This window comes from Hipposideros armiger, unplaced genomic scaffold (assembly GCF_001890085.2).
Source record: "Hipposideros armiger isolate ML-2016 unplaced genomic scaffold, ASM189008v1 scaffold_335, whole genome shotgun sequence".
Lineage (NCBI taxonomy): Eukaryota > Metazoa > Chordata > Mammalia > Chiroptera > Hipposideridae > Hipposideros > Hipposideros armiger.
In genome coordinates, this window is record NW_017731685.1 from 1141426 (window position 1) to 1162392 (window position 20967).

The 20967-nt window shown below is 37.8% G+C and overlaps 1 protein-coding gene across 6 annotated transcripts in view; it reads right to left on the reverse strand.

Moving 5' to 3' along the window:
• PIP5K1B (phosphatidylinositol-4-phosphate 5-kinase type 1 beta) overlaps nucleotides 1–20967 on the reverse strand; it is a 408785-nt gene that overhangs the window by 216973 nt on the left and 170845 nt on the right. For all 6 annotated transcript variants that reach the window (XM_019661095.1, XM_019661094.1, XM_019661090.1 and 3 more), the window contains exons 2-3: nucleotides 15553–15637; nucleotides 11098–11166 (exon numbers count right to left, since the gene is read on the reverse strand). In XM_019661095.1, coding sequence (XP_019516640.1) covers nucleotides 11098–11166 — 69 coding nt within the window. In that variant the 5' untranslated portion in view covers nucleotides 15553–15637. The remainder of the gene's footprint in view (nucleotides 1–11097; nucleotides 11167–15552; nucleotides 15638–20967) is intronic.

The window sequence follows — 20967 nt, forward strand, 5'->3', positions numbered from 1 at the left end:
CCATCACCTTAATACTCAATAGTAGGGACTGCCATCAAGACAGAAGAGGGTCCCAAGCCACCTGGAATTCCAAATTTGAGCAGTGTTCCAGTATGGAGGAGGTAAAGGTAATATCTGTTCCTTCACGAAACACTGAGTTCTACCCGGTCTGCAGAATCCTTGTTCTTATTGGGGTTCCGTTCCATTGGGGGGGGAGGAGTAGAGATCCAGCAATAACGGAAGCAATTTAATATTTGTACAGCCAACTACCATCTTCCAAGTACCTACACATACATCCTCAGGTTTAATACTCAAACCACATGTGGTATTGCTTTGCTCAGACACTGTCTCACATGAGGCTGAGCTCATACATGGCAGAGCCAGCCTGGCTGCTCTGACCAGACTTCCTTCTCCGGCAACTGCTGGTGAGGAAGGAAGTGAGAAGAGGGGTCAGTGCTCTCATCACTGTCTGCCTTTAAGGTCCTGAGTTACAGCTTTAAACTTTACACTCCTCCACGATTTTGTGAAGGACGTAGCTGCTTTTAAAACTGCTAGTTTATTATTTCCTCTTACTCCCTTTGAAATAGCAAGCCGGAAAACCCATCTGATCCTGTGTCTCTCACATTACAAAGAAAAGGGTGTTCACTATGCTGCTGTGCTAAAGAAATGGGCTGCCAACCAACCCCAAATTCTGATCCTCCTTGACAATTACTGGCATCTATCTAGGGGCATCCTTTAATTGGGCCAACATCTGGAAATAATAGAACCTTTTAGTTAGAGTTGAGAAAAGACAGCCCTTTTTTTTTCAAATTGGGGAATTGGGAGATGGGAACAGTGCTGGGGAATTGGGGGAAGGGGAACAGACAAGTTGCTGTCGTTTTGTTCTTCAGTCTAATTGTGGAGGACGTTGCTTCACTGGCCCAAGTTGGCACCATCATTGTGCTCTTCCCGGGTGAGGCAGATCAGTCGCCGGCTTCTGGACGGCCGCTCACTGCGGCTGCTGGCCACTCATGCTGGCTGCTGGCTACACACGGTAGCCCATGGCAACCCACTGCAGTAGGGGCTGCAGCCTACGCTGTTGCCGGCGACTCTCGGCAGCCCAGCTCCAGGCTGTGCTGTTGTTCAGCATCTTAGCTGTTGAGGGTGCAGTGTCAGTGTCACTGTCCCTCATGTGGGATCCAAACTGGGACCCTGCTGCTGCTCAGAGCTGGCGTACCAAGCCAGCTTTTAACCAACGCGCCACTCGGCTGGCCCAAGAAGCCATATTATTAATCACTAACTTTCACAGAGCCATACAGTGACCCATGACACAAATTATCATTACCATCTTTGAAACAGAAAAAGCTAAAAGGACAGAACTGAGCTCTTTCAGTGTCCTTCCTGCAATTCAAACAATCAAAGCACAAATTCTACCCCTTTCCTCCCTTTTCTTCCCCCAACGTATCTCACCTCTAATTGCAGATCTGGAATGGTAGGCTCAAGAATATATCTCTCTGGAGCATCTATAACAATTTAAGAATTAAGAAGAGATAGGGAATACATCTCTTGAATACTACGTACCCCGGCACTGTGTGGGACCCTACAGATGTGAAGATGCTTGGGCAAAGCCTTTGCACTCCAGTGGCTCATGGTGCAGTTGGCAGGACATTACTGTCAACAATTATTACAAAACAAAGTTATCCATGATATAACGGAGGTAAGCACCAGGTGTTGAGGGAGGCCTGGGGAGCAGTGACTAATAATCACTACCTGGGAGGCTGAAGAAGGGCAACGGCAGAGCTGTTTTGGGAATGAAGACGTTCTAGAGTGATCAGATTGCACAGAAAGGAACAGGGATGGACACGGCCAGTATGGCTGGAGTTGGGTGTGTATTGAAGAGACTAGGAGAAGGGTAAGACATGGCCATCGGGAATGGACTGTAAAAGACGCATGTGCTGTGCTTCAGAGTGTAGATGTTCTCTGTAGATAACAGAGGACAGTGGGGGATTATAAGGGAATGACTTGGCCAGCTTTATTTTAGGAAAATAACTATCTGGAGGAGCGTCTTAGGAGGTAATAGCAAAAATGTGGGTATTCCTCAGTCCTGGGGCTTTTCTTCTCTATCTGGCCTCACCAACTCCTGTGGATACACAGCTCTGCAAACTGAACCTGCCTCCTCTTCCTCTTGTAGAATAATAAAAGTCCCAGACACATAATGCACAGACAGAGAACAGAACTGGCAGAAAGTACAGGTGTACTGTCTGGGGGAACTTGATTCCCACAGGGGAAAAGAACTTCCAAAATATTCACTTTCTGACCCATGCTTTATCAGGCCCCTTTTGCTATTGGGCAGATTATTAGTGAGCTATTAGTCCTTCTGTGACAGTCTAAAGAACAGTTGGGTTTGCAAACATGCTCTTCTAATCTGACAGTTCAAAATATGTTACCCCCTCCACATGGCTCTCATCCCTTACTGTCAATTTTGAGCTCTCTGCACAAGAGTGATTTTTGAAATGATCACTTTGCTTGTCATTTTATTTTCAGTGCTTTTCACAATGTGCAAGGGACTGATTTGTTTTTCATTTCGAAATTACTATGTACTTTCTAGAGAAAGTTATCCTTGAGGCTATAGTTCAGATGTACTCATACGGGAGATACACTTTGGATGAGGCAAGCTAGCTTTTGACCCACTGAAGTGGGGATAACATGTTTTACATTTGTTGAAGTCTATCCATTTATTCCCCCATTCCCAAAGTGGCTGGATTTATCTGTGCCACTGGCCCCTACTATACTAGCAGATAACTGAGAATTTTCCATTTTAATAACATAGGCATCACAGTGTTCAGACAATACTACAGTGGTTAGGGTCTGACAGACCCCAGAGAAACACAGTCAAGGTTAAAGTCCCAGCCTCATTCTGCCACTTACTGTGTGCTCTAAAGCAGGTTACTTAGCCTCTCTGTGCCTCAGTTTTCTCATCTGTAAAATGGGAATAACAATACTAACCCAGGAGTTGTGAGATTAAATGAGTTATTAATTCTAAATAGAATAGTGGCTGGTATATGCAAAGCACTTAAGTGTTAGCTCTTATTTTTAATATAGCTTCCACAATTGCTTCTGATTGGTAATAATTAGGCTTTAATTTGCTGTATTAATAGGTTTCTGGTTAGAATAAACTTGGTATAATTTGATAAATGAGATTCTTCCAGCAGCCACTGACTCTAACTCCATAAACAGCAACAATTCTGAATAAGCACATGGCCTATGACCTATTCGTGGTTAGAGTTTGTTAAGTAGATATAGTGTTTGTTAAGTAGATATAAGACTAGAACCTAACTTACATTGCTGCTCTTTTTCAGAATCCAGAAAAAAGAATTCCAGAATTTAAAATTTCTATATTTTTAAGCAACTGCTTAAAAGCTACCTTTAAAAATATTGATTAAGTATCCAGGCAAGGGAAGGGGGTTGATAATGATAAAGATGGACAAGCCCTACGCCTTGGGACAAGGAGCCTGCTGGCCACATCAGAACCCTGTCAGCCAAGCCACACAGCGAGCTGCGCAGATTGCTTGTGCATATTAAGCCTTTTAATTTGAAAACAAAAACAATGTTGTGCCCTGAGAGCAGCAACTCCAGTTCAGATGGCCCAACCGGCTGCAGAAACATTGAGAACCCAAGCCAGCCAGCCAGCCATTAACACCAAACTCAACAACACCATGGCTGTTGCCCTTGAAGGAAGCTGTGCAGCAAGTTTGGGGTACAGACTTTTTTTGTCCTAAAGTAAGTATTTTGGGGACACCAATGCAATATTTATTGGAATCTGGGACTAAAAGGTAGACAGTCCATAGTTAATCAGAACACAGGCGTGGCAAACCCTAACATACAGATGCTCCCTCCAAAGAGAATGCTGAAAGAGGTCACTTTAGAAATCAATGATGCAGGGGAACACCCTGATAGGAGGGTCGGCTTCTTCTCCTATTTGAAGCCACTGATTATTTTGTGCTTAATTACCTGCAATGTCTTGCTTAAAAGCCATAAAGGCAGATTTGAAATTGCTTGCTTTAGAACTTTGTGAGAAAGAAGACAGAAGCACAGGTGATTTGACGCTGGGGGGTTTGGAGGGAAGATCTGACAGAACGGTAGCTGGTAATAATAATAGAAGGGTGGCTGGTAATAGTATATAATTATGCATATTTTTAAGTCTAATGGGATTATTTTAAAATTTCCCTTTTCTGAATGATACAGCTCACCTCCTTGCTGCTTGATCTTAAAAACACAATGGCCATTCACTATTAGATGCACATCTTTCGCTCTTGTTTCCAAAGCCACTGCTCTTGGGAAGGATAGGGTCCTGCCCAGCACTCACTGTCTACCCTCCCATACCCAGGCCAGACCAGAATTGGCACCAGGATGCTAAGTGACTGCTCCCCTCACGAGCCCAGCACTGGGGGTGGCAGTCACACTGGCTGCCATACTCAGTTCTAACAGAACTAATTTGATTGCAAATCTAAAGCTGAGAGACCTTAATTTTGCTAATAAAAACAGTGACTTCATTCACTGGTATTCCACTTTTCCAAGGATGTGTTCACATCTGCTAAATCAATTGATCCTCATAGCACTACAAGCTGGTCAGTGTAGGTATTAATTACATTTCCTCAATGAGAAAAATTAAGATTCAGATCAATGACAGAAAATGCCTAAGGTTCTATAACTAGTATCTAGAACAGCTGGACTCACATCCACCCTTCACTTAAAAGGGTAGTTTGGTTTCCATAACTCTTTGTTGCATGTCCTGTTCAGTGCGCTGTAAGATCCAGCATCGCTGGCCTCTACGTCCTAAATGCCAATAGCACCAGGCTCCAACTGTGATAACCAAAAATATCTTCAGACATTGCCAAACATTCCCTGGGGGACAAAAGTGGTGCTGGTTGAGAACCACTGGGTTAGGGTGCTTTGGATTAAGGAGAATTAAAAATACCACTCAGAACTAAATAACACTAGAGACCACGGCAGATGCTACTTATGACAACTGACGCTCAATGCCCAGACAAAGCTGTCTCTGTTAAGATACAGAGTGTAGTTCCACCAGGGCAGGAAGCAAGTGTCTTGTTTATGCAAGTGGTGGCTTTCTAGAGTCTGAAGGAAAGGAAGAGGGGTCAAGTCATGGGGCACGTGCCAGGCATCCCGTCCCCTATCTTAAAATGTTATCCATTCCATTTTGGAATAGGTAACACATTTGCATGGTTTAAACTTAAATGTGCATAAACGGTGTATACAGAAAAGTTTCCCCCAAGATTCACCCCAAGATTCCCACCACCTGCTTCTCCCCATAGGCAGCCAATGTTACCAGTTGTCTATGTATTTTCCAGAGATATTTTGTAGAGTAGCTTGTATTTAAATAAGTGCTTCCTCCTCTGAGTCATTACCTCACTCAGGTTTAAAGAAAATCATAAAAGACATCTATCCTTGTAATGTGGTAAGTGGCAGTTGTTATTCCCTGCGACTTCATTGCTGCCTGCCTCCACTGAGAGGGAAACTGGCTGAGACCCTGGTATTAAATGACAGCTGAGGTCTTAAAAAAATCAAACAAAACAAAATAGACAAACTGGGGAACTTGGGGCAAGGACCCTGTTTGTGTCCTAAGTCTGGTCAGTTTTCTACCATAGCATTCTGAGTGCTGTCATCAGGTCTCCTCTCATGGTGGAAATCAGTTGAAGAGATTCATGGCACACCCAAAGTTGGGGTGTTGGTGCCAAAGCCGAGAAACCTCTTCACCCCAGGAAGCCTGCAGTAGTCATCAAAACCTGACTCTCCCAGTGGAGGTCTACTGTGGGCCTGGCCAGGATGGAAGAAGAGGGAAAGGCAGGAGGCCTAAAATGACAACTTTTGAGTGGAGAGGTGAGAGAGAAAGAAAATCTAATGGTGGTTTTAAAAATTTCCCATGCCAGTCTATGTTCAGGTGGCTGGGAAACAGTGATCAATTCTGATGGACAGAATTAGGACATCATACGGTGGGAGATTCTAATCATCTCCCTGACAATGTCCCCTTAATGTCTGTCTTAATTGGGTGACCTGGAATAAGTCATTGAACCACACTGACATCTGTTTGTTTTGGAAGGATGGGGGTGGGATAGACAATTTCTTCACATATAAAATAGAGAAAACTCTGGCATTGGTATTTCACCTGAGTTTAAACCATTCTTAAAGTGAACTGATGTCCTGCCTTCTGCTTCCTTCTAACTTTATCACCTTGTTAAAAACAAATAAATATCTTCCTCAAACTTTTCCAGTTCCATCAATAGCAGAAACTTTCTGGTAGTTACTCTGATTGGAAACTTTCAGGTCATCCTTCATTGTGATTTGTACTGTCATTTAATCATATTGCTAATCTCCAAACCAATGTTATGGTACCTTACTGCCTAGAACCATGCTGTCCAACACGGGAGCCATGAGCCACATGTGCTTATTTAAATTCAACTGAAATTAAAATTCAAAATTCATTCCTCAGATACAATGACCACATTCCAAATACTCAATAGGCACTTTTAGTTTGTAGCTACTGTATTATTGCAGATTACAGAGCATTTCCATCATTGCAGAAAGTTCTAATAGTACAGAACATAAAGCCCAAACTCCTCAAACCAGCACCCAAGACTAACTGTCATTTAGAGGCAGCCCGTACTTCCAAAATCACCTGCTACACTCCCCAAACACTGCACTTAGTTATGTCTAGGCCAAGCTCTTCTGTCCCTGTGACAATTCATGTCCACCCTTGATTCTGTGACTGTGCTCATTGCATTCCCCGTCACTGAGACAAATGAGTGGGTAAATCAATGCAATCACCTAAGGAGATCTTTCTGCCATGACAAAAAAAAAATGAGACATCTAGGAAATTTTTATCCCAGAAAAATGCTCTGCTAACAAACAAGTCCAAGAGAAAAACTTCCCCCCCCCAAGACTGTAATGAGCTTCGGGCTGGTCAGGACTTGCTAGAGGATTAAGTGAAATGCCACTTGTCTTGGCACTTAATACCAATTTGAGTCATTATTTAATTTTTTCATGTGGACCCATATTTTTTCTCTTAAATAAGTTCCATGGTGACAGGAAGCAGGGAACAGGTCTTGCATGCGTTTCTTCTCTTATTGCATGTGTCTGCCAAAACAGTGCAGAGGTTGCAAACTGCGCCCTGCATGAGGGCCAGAGATAATCAATAGTGTGTTCCTTTCTCCACAGCGTATTTTTGAAATTTTTAAAATCAGTCGCCAACCTTTAAAAGTTGGAAGATTTCACATCAGAATCCACATTTTGGGTTTCTTGAAAAATCAGGGTGTCTGGCAACTCTGGGTGAGTAGTATGCAAAGCTCTATTAGGGGGAGCTGAGTGCTACCTGCCCCCTTACAGAATGCATGTATTTTCTTGTTTATCACTTTCCCCCTGGTTATTTCATTCCCTTCTTACCTGCCTGGCTCCTGTAGGCTTTTGCATTTACAACTCCTATGAAGACACTCAATAAATGAACTGAGAACGGAAACACTACACTCTGTAAACACAGCCAGGCAGCACTTAGTACCTATCTTAATGGGCAACATGTTTGTTTTAAGCAGTTATAATCAAAAGTCTTACTTTAGCCATTAGCTTGAAGACACTAACTTTATGAACTGACTTGAGCTATTCTTCCTGGGCTTGTCGAGAACTGATAATGGATTAGGGAAATGGTCAATTGGAAGAACAAGAAGCAATCAGCCCAAATAACCATGTGAAACAATTGAGACTCAGAGCACATAACATTGTTCCATGAACACTAAGCGTTCCCTAAAAACACATGGAAACCATAGCACTTATGATGCTGAGAGGCTGGCAGCTGCCCAGTAAATCTGAAGCTTTATACAGAAAGCCTAAGCCTGCTCATTTACTTGAACCCACACTGATTTCTCCTCTTTTAAACACTTTATTATAGACTACTGTGCTCTAAAACTGTTTTCATGTCTTCCCTTCCCTGGTGGACTGTAAGTTCCTTACAAAGGAGTTCACCTTTGATATCCTTCTCAGTGCATAGCATAGTAGATCAGGGGGTTCTTAACCTGGGGCCAATAGATTGGCTTCAGTCACAGGCAAAAACCCAATGGGCCACCAAAGCTCCTTATTAAAAAGGTGTATACCCCATGATCAGGGCTTCAGGACTGGGGCAAAATTTTAACTAAAAGGTATCTGTAAAAGGGACAATAGTTAATGAAGTAGTTCATGCCTCGACGTCACTCATCTATTGGGCTGTTGGAAAAGTCATGGTGCATTTTTGCAATGAAAAACATAGAAAAAATACGTCATGACTTTTCCAACAACCCAATAGTATCTTGGTTATCATTCCCAGTTTTTTGTCATTTGTATATTTGAAAAACACAGTTTTTATGCTTTATTAAGTCATGGGTAAAAAATGTTAAGCTACAGGGTCAACTCATGCATCATGCTGGTAGAGACCAAGTGACTGGGGACCAAGACTGCCATTCTTTGGGAACATTAGTCCAACCAGGTACCAACACACTAATCACAATGTTTAATCCTTACTTCTTGTCTGAAAGGGTGCCACAAGAATCGTCCAAGTGCTTTTAAATCAAGATTCATAAAACTTGAGCATTCCCCTTATCTGCAACTAATTTAATAGGAAATGTAGTTCATTTGACAAACTATATCTTTATGAAGCTCTGCAGGTTTGTGAAAGACGTGTATGTTCTCTCAATGCACATAAACCACATGTTTACTAATTCAATGTCAAATTACACCAGGGAACAGCCTCACTTACATCTGGTTTCCAGAATGAACCTTTTCCTCATTTTTGAAAATAGGGATGATATTTGCTTATCTCCTGCCTTTTGACAACTTTCCCATTCTTCCAATTTTTCAAAGGTGACACTCAGTCACACTAGCTTCACGTTCTTTGATCTAGGAAAGGGTTCACCTGGGCCCAGGAACGAACAATAGCAGTAGCTAATGTGACTCTTATTATCACCTCTTCCAACTCCAACACGAACACTACCAATTTGAGGATCTTTGTGCGAAACTGAGAAGAATTAAACTGAATAGCTCAGCTGGGCTTTCACCTGTTAGTAGAGCAATGCTTTTTTCTCTAAGTGGTCCCTTCTTGCTGTGCATATCACCACGGTGTTCACTAATGGCTGACATCCTAGGTACTGTGCTGTCTTTTTGGTGCTTTCCTTACAGAGACTACATACTTCCTCCTCCATTGCTTATGTTCCTTTTAAAATCAAGAGATCATCGAAAAGATCCATGTGCCATCACACATTTAAAAAAATTTTCGGTATTCTTTTTTCTTTCTCTTAAGTTTCCTGCATCTTCTCTTACTTGTTGGAATTAAATGCTGCCTTAGAATCTGATTTTTAGTTTTTATAACCTTCCCAACATTGCTGAGTCAAATATCCTGTTAGAGACATTCATCATAGAATGATCGCTATACTATTATTAAAAACTTTCTTTACTAAATTCTTGGGCAGGGCACACTTAGCAAACTCTAACACATCACCGTCACATTCTATTACTTTTGCATCGCTAAAAAGCTCCTGTAAAAAGCCACAATTCAGTCAACAATCATACCGCATTTGAGGCTGATCGAGCAAACTCCCAGAAACTCATCTGAAGTAACGACAGGCTGACAATTTGACCATTTCTATGTTGGTCTCATGTTTGACTGAATTTACAAGGTGTCTTAAGTACATGAGACAGGATTTGGTTTTCCACCCTATTATCTAAAAATAAATAGTGTATTGTTGCCTTTGGCCAGATGCACAAATTTTATAACACATAATATGACTTCTGAGCACTTGAATACTCTTCCCAACCACATCAACACATTGGATGGCAGCCTCTCTGTTTATATTTCTAGGTTTGGCTGAGTAGAAAAGTCAAAAGAAAAGATGTACCAGAAAAAAGGGCGTATTTTCCCACATGAAAATGGAACACAAAAACATATCATGTTAGTTCCATGACCTGAATATATGTGGACAGATCAGATGGCTCATGTACTTCACGACAGAACTTCCTAGCTATCCATTTACGAGAAACAGGCAAAAGGGAAAGTTCAGATATAATAAACCTTCAATACCCAAACCTCCTATTCCCAAGACGGAAGGAAGGCAAGGACTTTTAAAAGCTAAAATGCGGAGCCAATTTAAAATCAGGAGTCATGGTAGTTGGGAACATATACTACCCAGTAATGTTTCTGAATGTTAATGTGGCTGCCAGAAACCAAGAATTTATCCAAGAGTGGTAAGATACCCTGGGAAGTTTGGAAAGAGATTTTTGTGAAATGGGCTGAAGATACACAATCCGAGAGTCTTAGAAAGCAGTGAGACAGAATTTCATCCTAGAAAAAAAAATACTTTTTAAATCAAAGGTAGAAAATGTTAAAAATTTTGGTGGAAAGTAGTGAGTCAATTACAGGATTCACATACAGAACACAGAACTGCTCAGCCATCAGGGCCTTTTTTGAATAAGAAGGCTCTTTAAATAGATACCTTTTGTTAATATTCTATATCATAGTAACTGTGGTAGGCAGAAAAATGGCCCTCCAAACATGTCCATGTCCTAATCCTTGGGATTTGGGAATATGCTATTATATGGCAAAGAGTAGTTAAGGTTACAGAAGAAATTAAGTCGATGATCAGCTAACTTTAAAATAATGGGATTATCCTGATTTATCCAGGAGGGCTCAATGTACTCACAAGTATCAGGGTGATATAGCTTATGAAAGGCCAGCTTTTTTGGGCTTTAAAGATGGAAGGGAATTATGATACAGGGAACACAGGTAGCCTGGGAAAGCTGGAAAAAACAAGAAAATGAACTTTCCTCTGGAATCTCCAGAAAGGAATACAGCCCTGTGGACGCTTGGATCTTGGCCCAGTGGGACCCATGTTAGACTTGTGACCTGCATACAGAGCTGTAAGATAATACATTTGTGTTGTGTAAGCCACTCAGTTTGTGGTAATTTGTTACAGCAACAATAGGAAACTAAGGCACTACTTACGAATATCTGCTTTGGAGGAAAAATGGGCTTATAACAAACAACAGTAACAGTCTAAGCAATAAAAAGCATTCCTCTTTCTGAGCTGAAGAAAATAAAATACTCACTTTTTTGTAGGTTTTTTCTTCATTTTGTTTTCCAGGAGCTGCATCTCCATTTTCAGCAGCAGACGACATCTACAAGAAAAAAATGTACCTTTTTGAGTTGACAACACTACTGTGAAATACAATATGGTAATAATATTGTTAGCTAGAGGATCTGTTCTGGTTAATTACATTTTTGTTGTTATTGCTATTATCTCCAAGAAAAGAAGAGATTTCTCAGAATACTTAAAAAAAAATCAGTGTTCCCCAATCTTTTCAAAATAAATCTTTACTTCTAAATCATTTTGGTGGGATACTTTACTCCATATGCTACAAGAAACAGGCCATGGAAGTCCAAGCCTATATCATGTATATTAGTTTCTTTGTACAAAGCCTTTAAAAAAAAACCCCTTTTCTTCTGGTTATAGATACTTCCTGTAAAGATATCTGGAAAGTACCAAAAAAAATATTAATCAGAAAAAAAAATTACTCAATTCTACTACCCTTGGGCAATTCCACCATTCACAGTTTGGCATATTTGTTTCTACCTTTTGTTCTATGCACTTTCATACTAAAAATATTGTACCATGTTACCTAGCATTTCCACTGACCATTTATGTAGTAAGCACTTTCCTATATGGTTATAAAAATCTCATTGTAAGAATAAAATTTTTTTCTAGTTGCAAGATACCACTGTGTAAACAAAATTGTGTGTTAATACTACAGTTAATAATGCTAATATTGAAGGATAGTTGAAGCAGTCCAAGGGTTTTGCTTCTACAAATTATTTTATGCTTCTATCTGTTCAACTTCAGTGTTTTCTTAGACTAGATTCCTATAAGTACTGCCACTAAAAAATTGAAAGCACTTATTACATACTGCTAAATTTCTTTCGAAGAAGACTATATCCATTTACACAGTCAGCTGTGAGTGGGGGGTGGTTTCATTAAGCACTTAGCAATAGCTGTTATTTTAATCTTTTCTAATTTGACAGGTTTAAGAAATCATCTCCTAATTTTAATTTGCATCTTTGAAAATTATTAGTGAAGGTTAACATTGTTTGAATATCTTTTTAGCTCTTTGCATTTCTTCTTTTGATTTTTGTATTGTTTTATCCATTTATCCAGTGGGGTCTTACTGTTTTAGTTATTGATTTTTACCTATTATGGTTGATAGTAGTGGTTTTCTTATTGATTTTTATATATTAAGGTTATTAATCTGTTTCCAAGCACATTATTAATATTTTCCATGCTCCTGTCTTTTAATTTGTTTTATAATTATGCCATAGAGAAGTTTTACATTTTTCATACTCAAAACTATTGACTACCTTTGTGATTTCTTCCAATGCTTTTACATAAAATATTTTTTTCCATTGGGAGATATCACATATTTAAACATGTATTTCTCTCACTTTTTAATAATGTTTTTGCATTTAAATTTTAATTCATCTGACATTTTTAAACCAATTACTTATGTAGTAAACAAAGATAACCACATAATCAGGGAACCATGATATCTAAGGGTCTTATCTCCAATTGCATGAAGAGCATTCTATACACCAAGGAGGAACAGCACTTCTGACTTTCTCATAAGCCTTTGAAGTGCATTTTAAATCTTGTGCTTTTAATAAACATAGTGTATGCTAAACCTACGAATTTACCAGCCACTTCTCTGCATTGGAACTAAATGACTGATTTTACTCACACTGCCATGAGCTTGATGGGACTAAAAACTGTCCAAGAAAATGAAAGAATGGACCATGGAAAGCCAATCTCACCAGACCAATGCATCGCAATTGACAATAGATAAAGTTTCAGTTCCATTTGCATCCATTCAATCTGTCCATATTAGAATATGAAGTTTTCAAGGACAGATGTTCCACACACTACTGCTTTACATGCTCTATCTGCTTAATTGTTTAAAGAATAACTGATTTTTCTAGTCTTTTCATAATAGTTTAGTGAGTTTGGAATAATATATTAGTGGAATTAGGATACCTGAATGGTTTTATAATATCAAGCTCAGGGTAAAAAGCAAACCCTGAGCTTTTACCCTTCAAAAGCTCAAAATACACAATCATTTTAAGAATACATAGGTATTTATTTGATATTTGATCCCCGAGTAGGCCAAGATTTTTATAAGCTTAAAAGTTATAGAAGAATCACAAATGAAAAAATTAATTAATTTGACTGTTCAAAATTATCAACTTCTTGTCAAGAGATCATGAATAAATTAAAAGGTAAGCAGCAAGCTGAAAAATATTTCCAACAGTGTATCTAATTAGAGCTGCCATAGGTTCCTAGAACAATGACTACTGAGTAAAATATCATACCTACTTTATACCTCTACCAGCATCAAGTATTTTCATTTAAAATCAACAAATAAAACCCCCTACAAATTTAACTTTGGGCAAAAATATCATTTTATTTTGCATTTATATAATTAATAGTAAGGACGAACATTTTTAGGTCATATTTATTTGGTTCTTTATATTTCTTTAGTGATTTGTCTGTATGAAGCTTTAGCTCATTTCTAAATCAGGGTATGTTTGTGCCTCCAATTTAGTCTATACTAATGCTAATAAAGAAGAGTAGGATTTTCTTTACCCTTCAACTGTTTAATAAAGCCAACAGGGTAAAGACTTCCCTAAAGAATGCCATTTCAGTAATTTCACTTCTAAGACTTGGCACCTTTTTAAAACCACAAAACTTCAAGAGCAACTCTGAAGGGTGCTTGAAAAAACAAACTTAATGAGGGGTTGACTGACATAAATGAAGGACAGATGATGAGATGGTCTTTTTTATGACTTTGTAAATCACCCCTGACTGGACAGTAGGGAAGAGGAGAGAGGTAGGTAGACTTCTGTTTTTTTTTTTCGTTTGTTTGTTTGTTTTAAATGATTCCCTTTAGGCAGCACAAAATAGGTAATAATAAAGGGCGGTCGTAAAATGCCACATGGATTCAAAGGTTTTTTTCTGTAGGGTGATGTTTAATAAAGGTCACATGAACCTATTAACTAGGATATCAGTGTAGGAGAGGAAAATAGAGGCTCAGGGGTGTACTGGTAAACTGCAAAGGGCTATTAAAATGAAAAAATGCTCAACTTCACTAGCTGTTAAGGAAATGCAAATCAAAACCACAATGAGATATCACCTCACACCAGTTAAAATGGCTATCATCAACAAGACAAATAATAACTAGTGTTGGAGAGGCTGTGGAGAAAAAGGTGCCCTCATACACTGTTGGTGGGAATGCAAATTGGTGCAGCTGCTATGGAAGGCAGTGTGGAGGTTCCTCAAAAAATTAAGAATCGAATTACCATATGACCCCGCAATCCCTCTCTGGGTATATACCCAATAAATCTGAAAACATTTATCCAAAAAGAAATATGTACTCCGATGTTCACTGCAGCTTTATTTATGGTGGCCAAGGCATGGAAACAAAGTGTCCTTCGATATATGGTTGGATAAAGAAGATGTGGTACATATTCGCAATGAAATATTACTCAGCCATAAGAAAAGATGAAATCCTGCCATTTGTGATAGATCTTGAGATTACTATGCTAAGCGAAATAAATCAGACAGAAAAAGTCAACAACCAACTGACTTCACTCATATGTGGGATATAAAACAGAAAGCAACAAAGGAACAAAATAAACAAATAAATAAACAAAAACTCATAGACGCAGACAACAGTTTAGTGGTTTCCAGAGAGTAAGGGGGCGGGGGATGGTAGAAGAGGGTAAAGGGAATCACATATATGGTGGTGGAAGGAGAACTGACTCTGGGTGGTGAACACACAATGTGATATATAGATGATGTATTACAGAAATGTACACTTAAAACCTATGTAATTTTACTAACCATTGTCACCCCAATAAATTTAATTTAAAAAAGATATCAAATATCAAAAGAAAAATGGTTTTAGTAGTAATTACTCTTTGTTCCTTGACTTGCTGTGTTCTTGCACCAGTCAAGGTGCATCACTTATAACTATAGAAGCCAAAGTAAGTTTGCATTAAAAACACTGTTTTAAAGAACATTATAATCATATATGTCACTATGTACACATAAAAGGAAGGAGAAAAGAAATTCATAGAAATACTGGTGATTATCTGTGGATGATGGGATAATGAATGCTTTAGGTTTTCATTTTATATATGCCATATTCTCCAAGTATTCTTCAGTGAGCACAGCTACATTTAAAAATAAGGCAAACAATAATGCTATTCAAAAATTTAACCATACACAGTAATTAATATCAGAGACCACATCTGGGTTCTGCCCCTGAAGGCATACTGACATTCACAAAATGTCCTTGTTTTTATTTGCTTGTTGCTTATTTTATATTTGATAATGTCAAAATTATAGGTCATGAATTAGGTATATGATTCAGAATATTTGTAAACAAGTAAAAGAGGTAAGGACTCTATGGTGAGTCAGTTGGAATTAATTAAAAATACAGACTATATATCCTTACCTTGGTAAATGAAATGGCAAGTCATCTGTAGTCAGTCGCGATGGGTGGCCTATTCATTGTTGAGACTGTTTTCCGTCCCAGGTTCCTGTTAAAATAGAAATTGCTGGTCATTATTTATTCATATTTCCACCTTATCTCCCAAAAAGGATCAGAGGTGGCTATAGGGATACACACAATGCAATCAGTTAAAACTAAAATGAAGGAAGGAATGTGTGTGAGGGGAAAACAAAGGTGAGAACAAGACGAAGCCAGCAGTATGGGCAATGCATGGGATATAAGTCACGTGACCCTGTACAGTTTCTACTTTTACTCTGACAGCCCAAGTGGTCACGGCAAACGAAGAAATGATCAGTTACCTACAGGCCCAATGTCCATATAATAAAAGCAAACCAGTTGCTCAAACAAACTCCAGGTATCGAAGGAAAGGCTAGAGCAGAAATTTCTCCCGTGGATCTTCATAAAGGAGACCCCATGTGATGTGTGGATAATTTTTCAACATTATCCCTGTGGTAAATCAACTGTGATTTTCATGAGGGTTGTTTAGATGACACAACCTCCAAGAAGAGTTCAACAAACCTCCTTTGCTAAAATTGTGTTTTATACAGAAGAGATACTTGTTCATGGTAACCAATTTTAAAAATACAGAGACAAATAAAGTAAAAATGAATAAGGACCCACCCATGTCTCCCCCCTGAGATAACCAATGTTACCAACTTGTTGCACATCTTTCCAACATATTCCCTATGCTTGATTACACACACACACACACACACACACACACACATTTATTTTTGCTTACTTTTACCAATATGTTTCATGTATTTTTCAAATCTATATATGCATCTCTATCTCATTTTTAAATAACTGTAATCCATTCCATAAGATGGATATACCATCATTTAATCAACCACTCCCTTGTGGATGCACATTCAGGCTGTTTCCAGGTTTGGCCACCATCACCAAAGCAGGAATAAAAAGTCTTATTCAAACATCTTCGAAGTTCTAGTATTTCCCTTTCCGTGGGAAAGAACAGAATCCTGGAAGTTGGGCTGAACTTGATAAGCACATTACTATTTGAAGGACCACTGCTACATTCCTTTATGGAAAGAGGTGGAAGCAAGCAGTCCAAAGGTGCATGAAGAGCACCTGCTTATTGACATACTTAATCAGCACTGTATGTTCACCATCTTTAAAATGTTTGCCAACCTGATGGGCAGATCATAGCATCGCCGTTGTTTTAATTCTCATTCCCTTACCACTAATGGGGCTCCTCCTTTTCACAGGTTACTGGTGATTTACATTTCCAGTTCATGCCCTTTGCATATTTTTATACTGTGCTATTTATCTTTTCTCTTTCATAATCACATTGTAGATGTCCCAGTATATTAAACACTAATTCTGCCATATGAATTACAAGCTACTGTTTATTTTTTGGCTTTATGTTATCTTGTCATGTAGACATTTTTAATATTTATATAGTCAAATCTGCTCTTTTTTCCTTTATGAATTATGGATTTACTATCTTACTTGGGAGAGTTCCCCCAACCTGATGCTACATGCATTCTCTATATTCTTCTAAAAACCTTTACAGTTCAATTTTAAACATTAGATCTTTAAATGGAATCTAACCTCATCTTCTCCCAGATGGACAGCTAATTGCCCCAACATTATTTACTTTATAATCTATCTTCTCCTTATTAGAAAGACACGTCATCTTTAGCATGTATTACATCTTCCTATATACCTTAATCTATTTCTGGACCCTCTACTATGTCCCCAAGACTTACTTAGATTCCTGAGCTAATATCATTTTGTCCTAAATGCAGTAATATGATAGTATAGTATACTTTGATATCTGCTGGTGCAGGTTTCCCACGCTGCTTTTCTTTCAAGTTTAGCAATTTTCTTGCATTTCCATTTTTATATGGACTTGAAAATCATACGAATTGATATGACATGCCTTCCCTTCAAGTTGGGGTTCTGGCTGGAATTACATTAAATTTATATATTAATTTGGGAAGAATTGATTTTTTTTGGAATTTTTCTCATTCGAAACATGTATAGTTCCATATGTCTAGGAATGTTATATCTTTTACTACAATCTTATTTTTTTATTTTTGTCTTATGTCTTACTAAATTCATTCCCAAATATTTTAGCTTGTCACTTTTAAAATAGGGATTTTTCTTTTTGCATTTCTAACCAATTATTAATTCACAGAAAGAAAAACTATTGGGTTTCACCTATTATCTTTCACCCAGTAATTTTACCAAACCCACTTATAGAATTTTAAAAGATTTTAAGTAGAATCTTAATCACATCACCTGCAATATTTATACAGCTTATTTCTATATCTTTTCTTATTGCACTCACTGAACTACTAAAACAATGTTGAGTAACAGCAGTTGAGTAATAGTAGTTTCAGGCACATATAACAATCTTACAGTAGTCACCCTCCATCATAATACTTTTGTTTGTTTAGTAGCATAGAGGTTCTCTCTGCTACATCCTAATATATTAATAATTTAATTTTTTATTAGGAAGGCCTACTAAATTATATCAAACGTGTTTTCCTCATCAGTTGGTGTAGTCATACATTGTTCTCCTTTATTCTGTTGTGTCAATATGTAATATAGCGAGATTTTATAATGCAAAATCATTCTTGCATTTCTAGAATAAACCCTAACTTGGATTTGATTTGCTACCACTTTAAATGCATATTTTCATGATTGAAACTGATTGATTGTTGTCCCATCTTTATCAAGTTTTGGTATTAGGAATTAATACTTTTCATGAAATTGGAAGGCTTTTTCTCTTTATATGTATTCATATATTTTTTTTTACAATGACTCATTTCTTGGAATACAACCAACTTCTTTTTGGATTGAATTTTAGTAATTTATATATTTTTTTAGAAAACAAATTTTCCTCTAGATTTTTAAATTTGTTGCCATAAGTTGCATATAATAGTCCCTTACTGAATTCTTATAATCCTTTTTGGGTCTGAGTATTGTCTTTTTCCTCATTCCTGATAGTGTGTGTGTGTGTGTGTGTGTGTGTGTGTGTGTATGGATTATATATATATATATATATATATATATATATATATATATATATATAGTATATATTTGTGTGTATTATATATATTCTTAATGTTGTGTATATAATGTTGTATATACATCTTCATTAGTCAGATTTTCTCTATTATTTGTTTTGTGGCCATTTCCATTAGGTTTAGGTTTACTGTTAATAATATCTTCTTTCTTTTGCTTTATTTTAAAAAAAATTCTCAAATGCAATAGTTTATTTTTTCATTCTTAAATAAAGTACCCAAAGCATTTAGGCGCTAAAGTATTCCTGAATATATTAAATATTTTCCCATAAGTTATGATGTGAAGTGTTCTGTTTAATCAATTTCCAAATAATTGGTCATTTTGGATCTGATATTTAATTTGATCCAGTAATCATCTATAAGAGTTTCATAATTTCAAGTATTTACAGTTTATTATTCTGTCATTGTGAATTTCTTGTTTTATTACACTGAGATCACAAAATGGGATAATTAATAAAATAATTATTTTCTGCTCAAAGTCATTAAGTTTTTTCCTACAGCCATAAAAATAGGTATTTTGTAAATGTTCCATAGACAAAAGAGAAAAACATTTTTCTGTTACAGTGCACAACAGCACTCTATATCATTGTCTGCTTTGCCAAATTATGAAAAAATATGTTAAAATTCCCTAATATGATTATGGCTGTACATTCTCCTATATTTTTATTTTTTGGTTTTTGCCATAAAAATTACATAGCTATGCTGAACTATATAGGACAGGCATATAATAGTCTCCTTGTGAATTGTACTCTTTATCATTAAAAGTATCTTTTCTTATTTGATAATTTTGGTCTTGCGTTCCATCTTAGTTGATGTTAATATTTCCACTTCTGTTTTCCTTTTATTTGCATATGGTTAGCATATCCTTGTCCATTTATTTATCTTCAACATTTTTGGTTGTCATTTTCTTTTAGCTGTATTCCTTATATATAGCTTAAAACTGGATTTTTGGTTTTGTTATTGCCAATCTAACAGTCTTTGTCATTTGAAAGGGGACATCGACAAATTCACATCTATCATGATAAGATTATATTTGGTTTGCTTTCATCATTATCTGCATACCATTAATTACATTTATTGTTACTGCATTTATTTTTATTCATTCCTTTTTTTGCTGCATTAATCAATTTATAATTCCATTTTCCTCCTAGTAAAAATATTTATTCTATGTATATTTGCTCAGTTATCTTTCTATTTTTAAAATCATTAAAAAATCGATTTTTTTCCCTTTTTATTTAGTTACTTGTTTCAGGTGTACATTTTTCTATTAAATAAAACGCTCTCCCCACAACCCAGACATTTATTCTTTGGCCTACTGTGGTATGTACATGGAGATGGGCCACCCAGGTCTCCATTCCAGGAGGGAAGGGTGCTCACCACTGAGGGTTGTCAGCTCCTTTAGGGTCTGCCTCTGCAAAGAGCCTCTGCAGAGAGCCACTTCACCCCAGCTCACAGCCTCCCTGGGACAGCTCACATGCTTTAACTGAGTGATGGGGAAGCTCCCCACAGAGCTTCCCCGTCAAGCCCGGGATTTGTGGGTCCTACATAGGAGTTGGCCTTCTCCCTCTGCTTGTGCAACCGTGCTTCCCCGTCCTCCTTTCACAGGTTGTATTAGCCTTCAAGCTCCATGGCTTAAAACAATAGAAATGTATTCTCTCATAGGTCTGAGGCTGTAAGTCCAAAATCAAGGAGTCAGCAGGACCATGCTCCCCTTGAACCTCTGCACGGAATCCTTCCTTGCCTCTTTCTGGACTCTGGTGGTGGCCACTGATCCTTGGCGCTTCTTGGCTTACAGTTGCCTTGCTCCAATCTCTGCCTCTGTCATCACAGAGTTCTCTAGGTGTGTCACTGTCTTCACATGGCACTTTCCTCTCTTATAAGGATATTGGTCATATCAGATGAAGACTTTATGCTAACTTGATGACATCTACAAAGACTCTATAATATTTCCAAATAAGGTCACGTTCACAGGTGGAAGGGGATTAGGACTTCAACATGTCTTTTTGCAGGACACAATTCAACTCAAAATATAAGTGTTGACCCCCTAATAAACATCTTGTACTCCAAACTCTGTCCCCGTGTCTGCTTCCAGAGAGCACAACCCATGCATTTCTTCTCCCTTCCTTGTTCACAAGAGGAAATACTTGAAATGTTTTCACTCTCTCACTGACTGCTCCACTCCAAACTACTAAATACATACCTCCTCTTAGTTGATATGGCTCTGCTGTTTCAAGAAATCTTTAACAGTTTATAACTCACAGTCACATTATCATCATCTATTTAGACTTGACCATAAGTTTTACGA